Source organism: Sus scrofa, chromosome 1, assembly GCF_000003025.6.
Source record: "Sus scrofa isolate TJ Tabasco breed Duroc chromosome 1, Sscrofa11.1, whole genome shotgun sequence".
NCBI lineage: Eukaryota > Metazoa > Chordata > Mammalia > Artiodactyla > Suidae > Sus > Sus scrofa.
The window spans coordinates 254668463-254682047 of record NC_010443.5 but is presented as its reverse complement, the minus strand read 5'-3'; the positions used below and the strand labels follow the sequence as shown (position 1 = coordinate 254682047).

At 53.0% G+C, this 13585-nt stretch overlaps 1 protein-coding gene across 1 annotated transcript in view; it reads right to left on the bottom strand.

The window, feature by feature from the left end:
- Positions 2701 to 13585, bottom strand: part of ZNF618 (zinc finger protein 618) — a 201492-nt gene continuing 190607 nt past the window's right edge. The window contains 3 exon segments of the mRNA XM_021067808.1: positions 2701 to 10426; positions 10429 to 10599; positions 11282 to 11383. Coding sequence (XP_020923467.1) covers positions 9084 to 10426; positions 10429 to 10599; positions 11282 to 11383 — 1616 coding nt within the window. The 3' untranslated portion in view covers positions 2701 to 9083.

The window sequence follows — 13585 nt, the reverse complement described above, 5'->3', positions numbered from 1 at the left end:
TCCACCTAGACCAGGCCTCCCCTGTGGGTCAGCAGTCCCACCTGACACCCTGCCTGGTCCTGGGGGCATTTCTCTCCATGCCATTTGCTAAAATTTTCACTCCAAAAAATTCCCTTGGATCCTATCTTTTCCTTCAGGGGCAGGAAGGGGTGGAAGCCCATCTGGGACCCCAGTCAGGAGTCCACTCATCCCAGAAGGCACCAGAATCCTTCTTAGCCAAGCAGCTGCCCTGGTGACTCATTTGATTCTTAAATAGTCTTGCCTCAAATTTTCCCTTAAAGACAATAACTAGTCATGCTCATCTCTGTTACAAAATAGAGGTGGCTGCTTAATAAAGAAACATACTTAATGGCTGAGTAATATTCCATTGTGTATATGTACCACAATGGAATATTACTCAGCCATTAAAAAGAACGAAATACTGGCATTTTTAGCAACATGGATGGACCTAGAAATTATCATGCTAGGTGAAATCAGCCATAGAATGAGACACCAACATCAAATGCTTTCAGTGACATGTGGAATCTGAAAAAAGGACAGACTGAACTTCTTTGCAGAACAGATGCTGACTCACAGACATGGAAAAACTTATGGTCTCCAGAGGAGACAGCTTGGGGGGTGGGGGGATGTGCTTGGGCTGTGGGATGGAAATCCTGTGAAATCAGATTGTTACGATCATTATAAAAAAATTTAAAAAATAAATATACATGCAGAAAAAAAAAAAAAGAAACATAAGTTTTTTTTTTTTTTTTTTTTTTTTTAAATCCAGAGGCTGGCCCTTCAGCCTCTCCAGGCTCTGGCCACACCCTGGCCTTATTGGATGGCGACGGTCCCAGGTTGTGGGGGAGGGGCCGCCCAGCTAGAGCAGGACTCCTGACTTTTTTGTTTGAGATCCAGTAACAACTCCTCTATTAAACTTCAACCCCTGGCTCAGGAATGTCCACTCGGTACACTGAACAGCAGGAAACTCCCACAGTTCAGGGGGCAGGGCCGATGCCCCTGGGGGGCTGGCCCAGACTTACCGCAGATTCGTGCCCTCAGCCGTGCGATTTGATGGAATTTGCTCAGCTGATCAAGCAGCATGTCCTCCTGGAGGAGAGTGCCTGTGTTTGGTGGAGGAGAGGGATGAGGCCAGACCCGGTTTTACCTCTGAATGGCTGTTCTGGCAGCAGCAGACCTGTTTCAGGAGAAGTTGTCGCCTCCCCATCCATTCAAGCCACAACTGTCTTCTGGTGGCATCTTCTCTCCAGGACTTACCTTTAGTCGACTTTCCAAGCCACGCTTCTGTGTGCGTGTCTGCAGCGTGAGGCTGAGGCTGAGGATGGCAGAGGGGCAGGTCCACCCAGGCTGTGCCCCCGCTGCTTACCCATGGAGGGCGTGCTAATCCTTTTTTTTTTTTGCTTTTTAGGGCCACCCCAAGGCATATGGAGGTTCCCAGGCTAGGGGTCGAATTGGAGCTAGAGCTGCCAGCCTATGCCACAGGCGCAGCAACGCAGGACCCATGCCACATCTGCGACCTATACCACAACCCATGGCAACACTGGATCCTTAACCCACTGAGCGAGGCAGATTGAACCCGCAACCTCGTGGTTCCTAGTCAGATTCGTTAACCACTGAGCCACGACGGGAACTCCGGGTGCTAATTCTTAATGTGACCAGAGTTGCGGGTGCATCGGAAATTTGGCAAAGCCACACTCCCCCCCAGACGGAGGATGATCCATTAACGCTACAAACCTCACGCACATGGTTTGGGAGGCCAAGTCGAGGGGCAAAGGGGCACGAGGCCTGCAAGTGACAAGGTGAACGTGGACATGTGCTTTACTTAGGAGATAGGTGCTTGGCCTCCATGCATGTGGGGAAGTCCGTGAAGGCAGTGGGAGGGTGGATGGGGGCGCTGGCTCAGAGGAGGGCAGCGTTTCAGCGGCCAGCGGATGGGGAGGGAGCATCAGGGAAGGGGACACTGTGGGAAAGTTCCCAGGGGGACCAGGTGGGCTGGCGCATCGGGACGCTGCTTGGAGCTGCTGCAGCAGAGGAAGGACACCAGAGCAACCTGGCACAGCTGCCCGGAGGACCCACCAGGCACTGGGTCTGCACCACACCTGGCATCTGGGCTCTGCCTGAATCTCTCCTGGGGTGGAGAGTGCCTTTCCTCGCAAGGCAGGCTTTCCATTCCAGGCTGCGTTGGGGACAATGTGTCCAGTCACCAGGCTGAAATGTGTTCCATAGCTCCCCCTGACTCTTAACTTTAAGTCACAGATGCCATCAGGAACTGGACAAGAGCCACCGACACTCTTGTCCAAAAACCAGACAGTCCACACAACACACAACGTCACATGAATGACCTCTGGGCAAGGTGAACTTGGATGAGTCCCTTAGGCGCTGGGCCTGCAGGACTCAGGTTAAGTCCATCCCTTCTCCCAAAGGACACAGCAAGGTTCCGGAGGCCACATCTTCTTGTGGCCATGTCTCTCATTCAGCAGATGCCGCCACTGCTGACCCAGGTCTGGTACTCAAGGCGAGCAGTGAGCTCAAAGGAGTTGACAACCCCGACCACACGTACTGTCCCTTGGGGATGGACTCCAGCTGTCATCCCCCCAGATGTTCTGCCCTCTGGTCCATCTCTACTCATCAGAGCCCCGCTCCTACCTGGATGACGGGGACCCGACCCCAAACCCAAGAAACAACACCACAACTGCCATCTTCCTAAAGGTCGTTTTATTGTAAAACCATAAATACAACACTGACATGAAATCATTTAGGCAACTGATCCTCTCTAACCATTAAAAGAATGTCTTTCTGCCTTGGCATCAACCAACGGGAAATAATGTTGCGAGAATTCGGGGCTGGGTGGGGGCGGGGAGGGGGTGCTGAATCCTGGGATGGGGCTTTTGGCAACATAAGAAACCAAGTGGAACCTTCCTCTTCTCCCTGGGAACGTCCCACTTCCGGACAAGGACAGACAGGTAAGAACAGCAACATTTAAACAGCTCAGTTTTCAATTTTATTACTTTGTAAAAATCTTTTTTTTTTTTCTTTTTTTTTCTGTTCCTTTCCTCCATTTGACGTCAGTAAAAGTTTTCGACATCACAAAACTCATTTGGCTGTAAATGGAGAAACGGTACCCAAACCAAACGAAACCGGAAACGCAAAGGACAAACAGAAAGCCCTAAATAAACCCTCCAGGTGGGTCTCGGGGGTTTACACATCACGAGAACCGTCAACTCAACCCCCATGCAATGTTGACTCCTTAGAGAACTGTTGGATCCACACCAACGACACCGGAGACCGAGAACAATGATTTTGTTAATTAACACAGCAAGGGTGACACTAGGTAACTTTTTTTTTTTTTTTTTTTTTTTTAAATACAGTACATGGTTCACAGGGTCGCAAGATAACCCTGTATAAACCCCTTGTGGAGACTTGAGCCAAGCACTGGCTGTTTATAAAAATATTGTGTTGCTACAAAAGTATAAATTAATGCTACCGGTATTAAGAAATATTAAACACATAAAACTTATAAGGATTAAGAAAAATATTCATTAATACCTGTAGAAAACTCTGGCCTAAAAAAGATATTTTTTTGTGTTTGTTTTTTTGTAAATTTTTTTTTGTATTTTTTTTTTTTTTTTAAGATGACTTTGAGTTTCTTGCACTCGAAGAGAGAGACACAGTCAGGTGTGTCTATGGTATTGCCTAGAACGTCGTAACTACTGAGAAAGGATGGGGGGGGCGCACGCACGTGGTTACTGAGGGGGGCCTGGGAGGGAGGGGCACCAAGGCTTTCTCGAGATTTACCTGATGTGAAAGAATCACTGACATGACGTTTGTGGGGAAAAGAAAAAGGCAGGATCATCACCGAACAACTGAAAATAATTTAGGCTTTTTAAAAAATATCTCTGCTTCGGGTGGTTGTACAAAATGATTTCCTGATGCTCGGGGTCTGAATGGCCCTGGACGCGCTGCCCGGCGGGTCCCTCTGTCTCCTGGCTGGCGCGCCCCCGGCCCCATGCCAGTCCACGAGCTCGCCCACCACCGTGGAACCCGGCCACCCTGGTGGGGTGGGAGGGAAGGGTCCCGAGAGGGGACCGGCTGGCACCTGGGTTGTGGCAGGACCCCCCCCCCACTTCCGGATGGCCTCAGGCCCCTCGGTCTCTGCCACCCTGGACTTCCGGAAGTGCCACAGGGATGCCGGGCCCCTGAGGTTGCGGACAAGGCTGGGCTGTGCCCCTTTAAGGAACTTTGGTTCGAAGAGTCGAGGTGCCCGGAGGTGGGACGCGTGGGTGGGGAAGGACCCCTGGGAACCTGATGCTGACACCCAGCTGCCAACCTAGCAAATCCTTCTCTGTACAGGAGTTGGATCGTTAAAGCGACGCCCGTGGCGGTGATGGGACATGAACAGACCACACAGCAACCCGACGCCCTTCACCCTCATCAAAGCGGGAGCAGGTGCCTCTCTGCCCAGAAACCACAGGGCCCTTCAGGGAAAGGCGGGCTCCACTGACCACGATCCTCAAACCCAAACAAAAGAGAAAGAAACAACAACAACAGTGACAACAAAATCCTCCAGAGAACCCTGCAAAGGGCAAACTGGGAGGGAAACACGGGGGGAAAACACCGCATCATTGGTTCACCATAACTGGCCTAGCAAACTTTAGCCACAGTGACGAGGGGGCGGGCCCCTTCCCAGTTCTCCCACTGGCCCAGCTGGATACAGAGGGCCAGGGCGGGGCTGCAGGCCCGAGACTGGAGCCCTCCACCTACTGTCTCCAGGGCACAGCCTGAGCCTTACTTAGCTGCTTGGTTTTGTCAAAACCAGCAGCCTTTCTAGAAGCCCTCCATCAGGGATGTCCCATGGACAGAGGTGTTGCTGCCGTTCCCAAGGCAAGGACAGAGCTGTGCACCTGCCCTGGCTCAGCGGGGCAGGAGGAGGCTGCCCAGCCGTGCCCTGGGTGCCTCCTCGTCCCGTCTCAGCGAGCGCATCTATCGTGACGGCAACATCCAGGCATGGTCCCCTCCTGGGCCACGTCTCATGGGATCGCCCTTCTCCATCCGCACCCCTGCTTCATTCCAAACCTTTCTTGTGAACCTGTGGCCCCGAGACGGTGTGACAGCTCTCCGGGTGCCCACTTTCCAGGGAGTCTAGTCTAAGTCCAGGCGCAGGCTTAGGGAACCCCTAAAGGTAGAGGGTCAGCTTCACAGTGGAAAACGTGCCTTACAGAGTTTTTCTCTGGTGTGTTGTGAAAGTGCAGGAGAGAAAGGAGCCAACTGAAAGAGAGGACGCTTGCCACCCTGCGGAGATCGTGTCAAGAGTCCTTCCTAGAAACTGGAGACCCAGACCTTCTCTGCTGCGCCATCGGACTGGCATCTCCTCACCAGGAAACCTCAGCCCCCTTTTACCCAGCCAGGAGTCAAGCCCTGAACGCCCAGCACGAGGCTGTCAGGTGGCCTGGGGGCACGATGTCTTCGCTCGCAGACGCAGTAGCAGGCTTTCTATACCGTGAACCCCAAGAAGAAGAGCAGCCAGAAGGAGCTTTACCCGGTGGCCCCTCTGTCTTGTTTCCTGGAGGGAGGCTCTGCTGGTGGACCTGGGCACAGGGAAGAAGAACCACGTGGGCACAAGGGCCCTCACGACGACGACTGGTTGGCACTGCTGTTCCCGGTGGAACTGGACTTCAGTGACTTCAAATCTGAGAGACCCCCGCCCCCATGAGGCTGTGGTCCTTGGCTTGAGATTTGGTGGTGGAGCCGGCTGACCTCCGATGAGGGGGAATCCTGCAGAGTGGAGGTGTGTTTTCTCCATCTTCCCTCGGGGGGCTGTGTACGTCCACACAAAGGCCAGTCCTGTCCTTGGAATCACGTGCTTCAGGCAAGTTGTGTCCAAGTCCGCAGGCAACCAACCACCTTGAGCTGCAGAGTCCTGGTGTGGCCACAGAACTGGGTAACAGAAGACAACATCCTTCTGAAGGTCAATGCCAGGCTGGGGGCTAGGAGATGCACGGGAGGAGCCAACCTCGATCCTTTGGCTGAGCTAGAATTTGGATAGGGTGGATATTGCTGGAGATAAGGGGCCAGTGGCTGGACCTGTGAGATCTTTGGGTTTTATCAAGCTGTTCATTGCAAGGGCATTGCACTATGGGAAGATGCCTGTGTGGGAAAGAAGACGGGGACGGGGACTCCTTGGTGCAGCCTTTCCTGTTGGTGATGACAGTTTCTGAAGAACCACAAGCTGCAGGGGAGAAATGACAAGCTGCCACATTGCTCCCATATCTGGCTGAGGCGGCCCGGGGAGACAGCTTTTGGGGTACCTAGTGGCACTCGCATCAAACCTGAAGAGCAAGCCAAAGCCCCAGGGATTGAAATGAGGTGGAAAGGAGGACGACAACAGGAGGTGACACATACGACTAGATTCCAGGGGTTTAGTAAGACTTCCTCACATTCTCGTGCTGGAGGGCAGACATCACAGAGCTCCGAGGAGGAGGCTTATCTCTGGGCTGGTCCTGATGGCTCTGCAAGGAAGCGAAATGCCTCTTTTCTAACTAAGTGGCCCACTAATCAGGCAACACCGGCACAGCTCTGCTCTAAGGAGAGCCAGGATACGTCTCCAAGGATTGGCTCCTACCAACCACACGGAAGGGGCAGCTCCCATCCTCCTGGCGTGGCTCAGAATGCCAGGTCACGGACCCTTCCCCGGCAGCAAAGCAACGGTGGAGGCCTTTTGTTGTAGGCATCTGTCACCCATCAGCAGCCCTGCAGCCACCCTCGGCAATGTCCCCAAAGGTCTCAAGGGAAAGCCTGTGGATGCTCCTGTACGCTCCAGGAAGCGACGTCAGGTGACTGTCCAGAGTGGACGGAGGCTCTTCTGATGGCACGACCCCAGCTGGAAATGCTGTATAGTAAATATGAGAACTTCTCCGGGAGAGGAAGTGGCATGGTGGTTCCTGAGACCATGGCTTGCTGGAGGGAACGTGGAAAGCGCCCACTTTGATGCAGTTCAGTGTGTCCGAGACTCGAGGGTTAGTTCTCATGAGGCAAAGTGAGCAGGCTTGGCACCTGGGACAGTGTTCTGGTCCATGATCCTAAGCCTTGAGTTTTCAATTAACTTTGCTCCCCCACCTTGACTGCCATGGACCAGGGGAGAGGGCTGTTGTACAGTGCTTTTTGTAGTCGAGGTATCTCGAAGTTGAACAATGTTTTATCACGAGGAAGGGATGGAGTGGACGAAGTCACCCCAGCATGGCAGGAGGTGCCTTTGCAAATGGCCCCCACGGTGGCGGTCATCCTCAGCCTGAAGCCCTGGGGGTCACCAGCTCTTATCCCACAGCCAGGGCACCGGGAGGGGGTGGGGACCACATGGGACCACCAGCACCTTATACACGGAGAGGTGGGGTCAGGGGTGGGGGGGTGGCTGAGCACTGATCCTGATGGGACTACCTCTTAGGGGGACAAGGGTCTCCCTGTGGGCGTTTGGGCTGAGGGTGTGGACTCCATAAATTGCTCACGGAGAGAAAAGCCTAAAAACATCTTTCACAGCATCACGTTGAACGTAGCCTAAGGCCATTCCACCCTCCAAACATCTGTCATTTGGCCCACAAGGCACCGTGCTCAACGACTGTCCCAGAAGGAGGGCTGAGGCTCACGTGGGGGGAGCCCCCGGGGCTGCGGGCACCGGAATCCCCGGGGGCGTGGGTCTGGGCTGTGATGGATGTGAACGTGGATCAACGCAGGAGCCCCTGCGGAGCTGGGAGCGTCTGGGATGTGGCGAGTAGTGTAATGCACTCTGGGTATAGAAATCAGACATTCGCAGGACCAGACACAGCGAGCCAGGAGGGCAGTCTGTTGCTTACATTCAGAACTCCTAAGCCACACGCTTCCCTATGGCTTCCGCCTCACCCCACATCTGCGAAACCTGTGACTCCAACCCCACTCCTGGTCTCCACACAGCACAGCCAAGTTCACAGTCTTGGCTGTTGGAATACATGGGCAGGGAAGGCTAATAAAAACCTTAGGATATTGACTATACCACTGAGATGAGCTAGTTTACAGTGTGATTTGAGGAACAAAAAGGGCAATAAAAAACAAAACCCCCAAACCCTCCAAAACATAAGTTATAGACATTCAGTGCCTCCTAGCAGAGTCTAAATCAAATTTGAAAAAAAAAAAAAAAAAAAAAAAGGTAAAAACGGCTAAAACGTTAGGAAAAAAATTATTAAGGAGTGGAGACAGTATCTAAACTTCTTTGAAAAATGTCTTTTTTTTTCCCCCTATCTTATATTAAAAAGCAAAAGGTCAGCTTTATATTTTTAAAGTCTCCTTTCCTGATTTGGGGAGATAGATAGGTGTGTTTCTAAGGCGGCTGCCCCGTGACACCCAAGGGTGTCAGGAAGGCAGCAGCTCAATGCCCTGAAGGTGAACGAGAACGAAGTCCAGTGCAGAAGCCGTCCATCTAATGCAGTTTGGAGAATCCATGGCAGGGCAGCCGGGGGATGGGGTGGGGGTGGGAGGGTCAGGAAGGTTGGGGAAGAGGACAGAGGGCCGAGGGAGGCTGGGGGAGGGGGGGACCGCGGGGTGAAGGACAGAGAGCGTCAAGTCACTTCAGATCTCAGCTGCCTGAAAAATTTACATCAGTTTTCTACCAATCTGCACACCTGAAAATGGAGTCTTTTAAAGCCCCCTTACTGAGAAAAGGAGATGAAGCATCTTCCCTCTTTCCCAAACACTCAGCTTTCCTGACACGCCCAGTTTAATGCACACGCGCCCACGAGCAGGCAGGCGTGCGGACATGCACCAGGGGAGTGTGTGTGTGCACGCAGATGCGACACCTCTGCGGCCACGCGGATGGGCACGCACATGCACACGCACACTGAAAAAAAGCACTTAAGTTTTCCAGGGGGCATTTATAATGAGGTCCACAGTGTTTAGAACTTAAATTCTTTTTCTTTGTTTGCGACAGTGTTGTGGGGTTTTTTTTTTTTTTTTTTTTTTTTTCTAACGTTCTCTTCTCTCTTTATTTTTATTTTTTTTCCTTGTCCTTTCTCTCTCTCTCTCTCTTTTTTTTTTTTTTTTAATTTCCCCGTCTGGAAGTCTTAAAGCATGTTGGATTTCAGAAACATGAGTTTGTTCATGTCTTCTGGACTGAGCAGTCGCCTCCTTTTGATGAGAAGTGCTTGTTCACACATATTTACACACCCGCTCCGGGCCCCCACGGCTGGCACCGCAAGGAGCCAGAAGGCGAGCTTGGCGAGTTTCGTGTGCTTTTGGGTCACGCACGACCAGTACTGGAAGAGATCCGGGGTGGCCTGGAAGAGGGGCTCCTGCAGGTAATCGTACACCTCGTTCTTCCCCAGCCGGTCATCGTCCTGAGCGGCGGGGTTGTCGCCGGGGGCCGAGCGGGGCTTCTTGGCGGCGGGCTCGAAGTCCGCCTCCTCGGTCCAGGACTCTTTGACCTCGTTGATGAGCTCGCACACCTTGCCAATGATCTCCTCGTGCTGGTAGGGTGGCACGGGCCGCAGCTTCTGCTGTGGGTCCAGGATCATGGCCACCTTGTGCGCTGGATGCACCTTGAAGTTCTCCTTGAGCGCCTCCAGGAAGAGGTGGCACAGCTTGCTGACGGTGCCCGCGTCGTTGGCCTTGGCCGTGAACAGCTTCTCCAGCCTGACGTAGGTGGGCAGCACGAGCTGCAGGGTGGGCTGGCTCTCGTTGCTCAGCTCGATGACCGCCTGCTTCACAGGCGTCAGGATGGCGGCCAGGTTGCTGAGCAGGTGCTTGTTGAGGCTCTGGATGAGGTTCATCTTCTTGGCCCGGCTGTAGAACTCGCAGATCTGCTCATAGCGCTCGTGCACCAGCAGCAGCGAGTCCGTGACCGAGTTCCAGCAGGGCGGCGGCGAGGTCTCCTCCAGGGAGCCGAAGGTCTCCTTGGCCAGGCCGGTGGAGCCGGCCAGGTCCTCACACACGTTGAGCAGCTCGATGACCTCGTGCATGCTGCGGGCCTGCAGCGTCCGCTTGCTCAGCACGCTCTGCACCACCGAGTTCAAGGCACAGGCTGAGCAGCGAAGGCACATGCCGGCCTTGGAGAAGGCGGACGCGCTCACCCGGCAGTCCGTCACGTACACTGTCCTGATCTCTGACATCACGAACTCCGACAGCACGTTCTGCACCCAGTGGTGCACCAGGTCGCCGCTGTCACGAATGTCCGCGCCCTTCACGCCCAGCACGTAGCTCTTGATGTGGTTGCCCTCGGCCTGGTAGGCCGTGAGGATGTAGCAGGAGTCGGGGCCGACGCTCTGCGAGTGGCAGGTGACGCCGATGCCCAGGCAGGCGTTGCTGCCCAAGGCGCACGTCACCTTCACCTTCACCTGGTTGTACATGCGTGGCAGGTGCTTCAGGGCCAGTGTATTGAAATTGCCCAGGATCTCGGTGACTGAGAAGGCCCGTAGCGGGCGCCGCTGTCCACCAGCGTCTGGGCCAGCTTCAGGAACTCCTTCCCGCTCACCACACTCAGCGCGCCCAGGTCGGCGCACATGACCCGCAGCAGCCGCTCTGCAATGTTCTGCCGCTCCTTCTCGGGGATCATGCTGTTGGGTGTTAAACCACTGGTCGTGGCTGGCAGGGGACACAAAGAGAGGTGTGATTAATCCTGGCATTCAAGACTTCTTGGTCTGGCAGTGGCCTAGTCCTCAAGCATCTAGTATTAGGAATTATGAATAGACTCCTTCTTGCACACAAATTCGCAGTCCTGGCCATCTTTAACATGGGACAGTTTCGTGGGAATTAAGTGCTGTGATTGATTAGTAATGCCTATCATGGGCACGGGAATGGAGGGTGGTGGCGTGTGTGCAAATGCTTGCTGCATGTGTCCTTCACCTTGACCTCTGAAGCCAACTAGTCTAACCTCTTCCTCATGATATGAATGGCCTCTAATACAGGAGCTCCTACAGAATAAAATACATGAGGCCACAGTGTCAGGGAAAAAACAGACAAGAGAAATTATGGAGAGTGGATCCTAAATCTGATTCTGTCACTACTTTGTGTTCTCTGACCACAGATTGTCACCTCGCCCTAGGCCTCCTCTGTCCATCCCGTGAGGTCAGGATTCCCATCAACACGGTCTCAGGTCAAGTGCTTTGGAAACTGTTCTGTGTGGTCTTACGTCACCATGGGAGGGCCAGGGGTGGGGATGGGGGGCAGAGGGGAACAAGCAGGGCTGGGCAGAGGGTCAAGGGGTGCATGGGGGCGGGGCAGACTCTTCCCAGGGTCCAGGGTTCGGCAGCCCGGAAAGACCTACTGTTGTTGGCACTGTTCCTCTGGGCCTGGGGCTTCCACTTCTCCTCCACAACGGCAGGGGGCGATCGGGACTGGTTGGAGGCGATGTTGTTCTCATTGTCCGCTGCGGGCACAAAGGGGACAGTGTGCTTCCCTGAAGCACCAGAGGCCTGGCCTCTGGGACTCAGGCCTGGGTTCAAGTCCTGGCTCCTCAGCCGACTATTTGATGCCTGCAAAGCCTCATTCTCATCATTTGGAGAAATGAAGATAATCACACAAGAGCAGGAAGGACCAACAAGAGACTGTACAGGGAAAGAGCTGGGCACAGAGTCTGGCACAGAGTAAGCACTCAGTGAATGGGAACCACCCTGGGAGGCCCCCCCCCCCCCCCGCCATAAGCACAAAGTTCTAGCTCTGAGACTGGGGAGGACGTGCTTGTTACACCCCAAGAGGCCAACAGCATCTCACACTCTCATATCTTTAAAGAATGCTTTCTCATCTTTTCAGTAATATTTACTAGAAACAATTAAATGAACACAACCAAACCAAAGCCCTCTAGGACATGAAGTATAAAATTCTCAACCCCCTCACTACATACAGGAAATGGAAACTGAAGTCCAGACACAGGAAAGGATTTGCCCAAGATCACACAGGACACCAGCAGTGGAGCTGGGATGGACCTCCCAGGTCCCCTGGTTCCTAGATGCCCACGCCATGCATCGCCCTAAGTTTTGTTGAGGTGCACACGCGCCATTGTATTCAGTTTAGGTGGTGGGCCTGTGCCTAGTCTCCCCTCTACTCGGTCACTCCTTGACATTTTTGTAGAATCATTCCTAGGACAGATGGTCTGCCTTACATGTTTGTCATCACAAACTGCCACACAACTTTTTATCACACGATATTCCACAGACTGCTTAACTATACTCCAGCGCCGGAGTTTCTTCTTTTTTTTCTTTTTTGTATTTTTAGGGCCACACCTGCGGCATAGGGAGGTTCCCAGGCTAGGCACTGAACTTGAGCTGCAGCCACAGGCCTACGCCACAGCCACAGCCACATGGGATTCAAGCTGCGTCTGCGACCTACACCATAGCTCATGGCAACGCTAGATCCTTAACCCACTGAGCAAGGCCAGGGATCGAACCTGTGCCCTCATGGATACCAGCTGGGTTCACTACCACTGAGCCACGATGGGAACTCCCCAAGTCCGGAGTTTCTGGGCTGTGTCATTCCCAACATTACCATTCTGCTCTGTACCTCCTTGTCTAATATTCCACTATTGTTTCTCTGTGCTCTTTTGTTGCTGTTGTGGGTGTATCTCCTTAAGACGTCATCTTACAGGTAGAATTCACAACCTGGGGATATGAATGGGTCAGTCAGTGGCCCCCGCGTAGGGCTGCCAGACAGCTTCCTTGCACTCTTCTCAATTAAAGGCATCAGGCCTTTGAGGTCAAGGCCACGCTTTCCATATCTAGAGAAGAGACTTCCCCAGTGTTGACACATCCAGTCAGCCCTGCAGGGCAAGTTCAGAAACATCTGGGATGTGCACTCCAAGGAATATTTTGCGGCCACTACTAAGGTGGTCATGTACACTAGAGTGACATGGGAAAATGTGTAAGATAATGAAAAGCAAGCTTTAATCATTTCTTATGTATTATTTATATATATATTTTTTGTCTTTTTGTCTTTTTCTAGGGCTGCACCTGTGGCATATGGAGGTTCTCAGGCTAGGGGTCTAATACAGAGCCACAGCACCGCCAGATCCGAGCCGCGTCTGCGACCTACACCACAGTTCACGGCAACACCAGATCCTTAACCCACTGAGTGAGGCCAAGGATTGAACCCGCAACCTCATGGTTCTTAGCAGGATTCATTAACCACTGAGCCATGACGGGAACTCCATATATATGTATTTTAGACTCACAACTGAACGAACGAATAATGCACAAACCTATGCATCAAAAATAGAGGGGGGAGTTCCAATTAAGGCCGGCCTGCTGTGGGAACTGCCCACCATATCCAGATGCAAACAACCATGAATCATGATATGACTGCTTTCCAACAGGCAGCCCAGGGTGTGAGCCCAGAAAAAGAAACAAATGCTGTTAAGCTTTCTGACTGCCCCACTTACTACCTGGAGGCAGTCCTCAAGCTGCAGCAAAGGGGCAGGGGACTGAACAGAGCCTGTTGAAGAGACGGAAATCAAGGTTCAGGGAGGCCCAGGACAGCCAGAATTTACAGGGAAAAGTACTGAAGAGGAGGCAATTACAGAAAGTGCGCTAGAGACTACAGAGGGGTTCCCTGAAGTCTTTGCTGAAATGACCCTGTC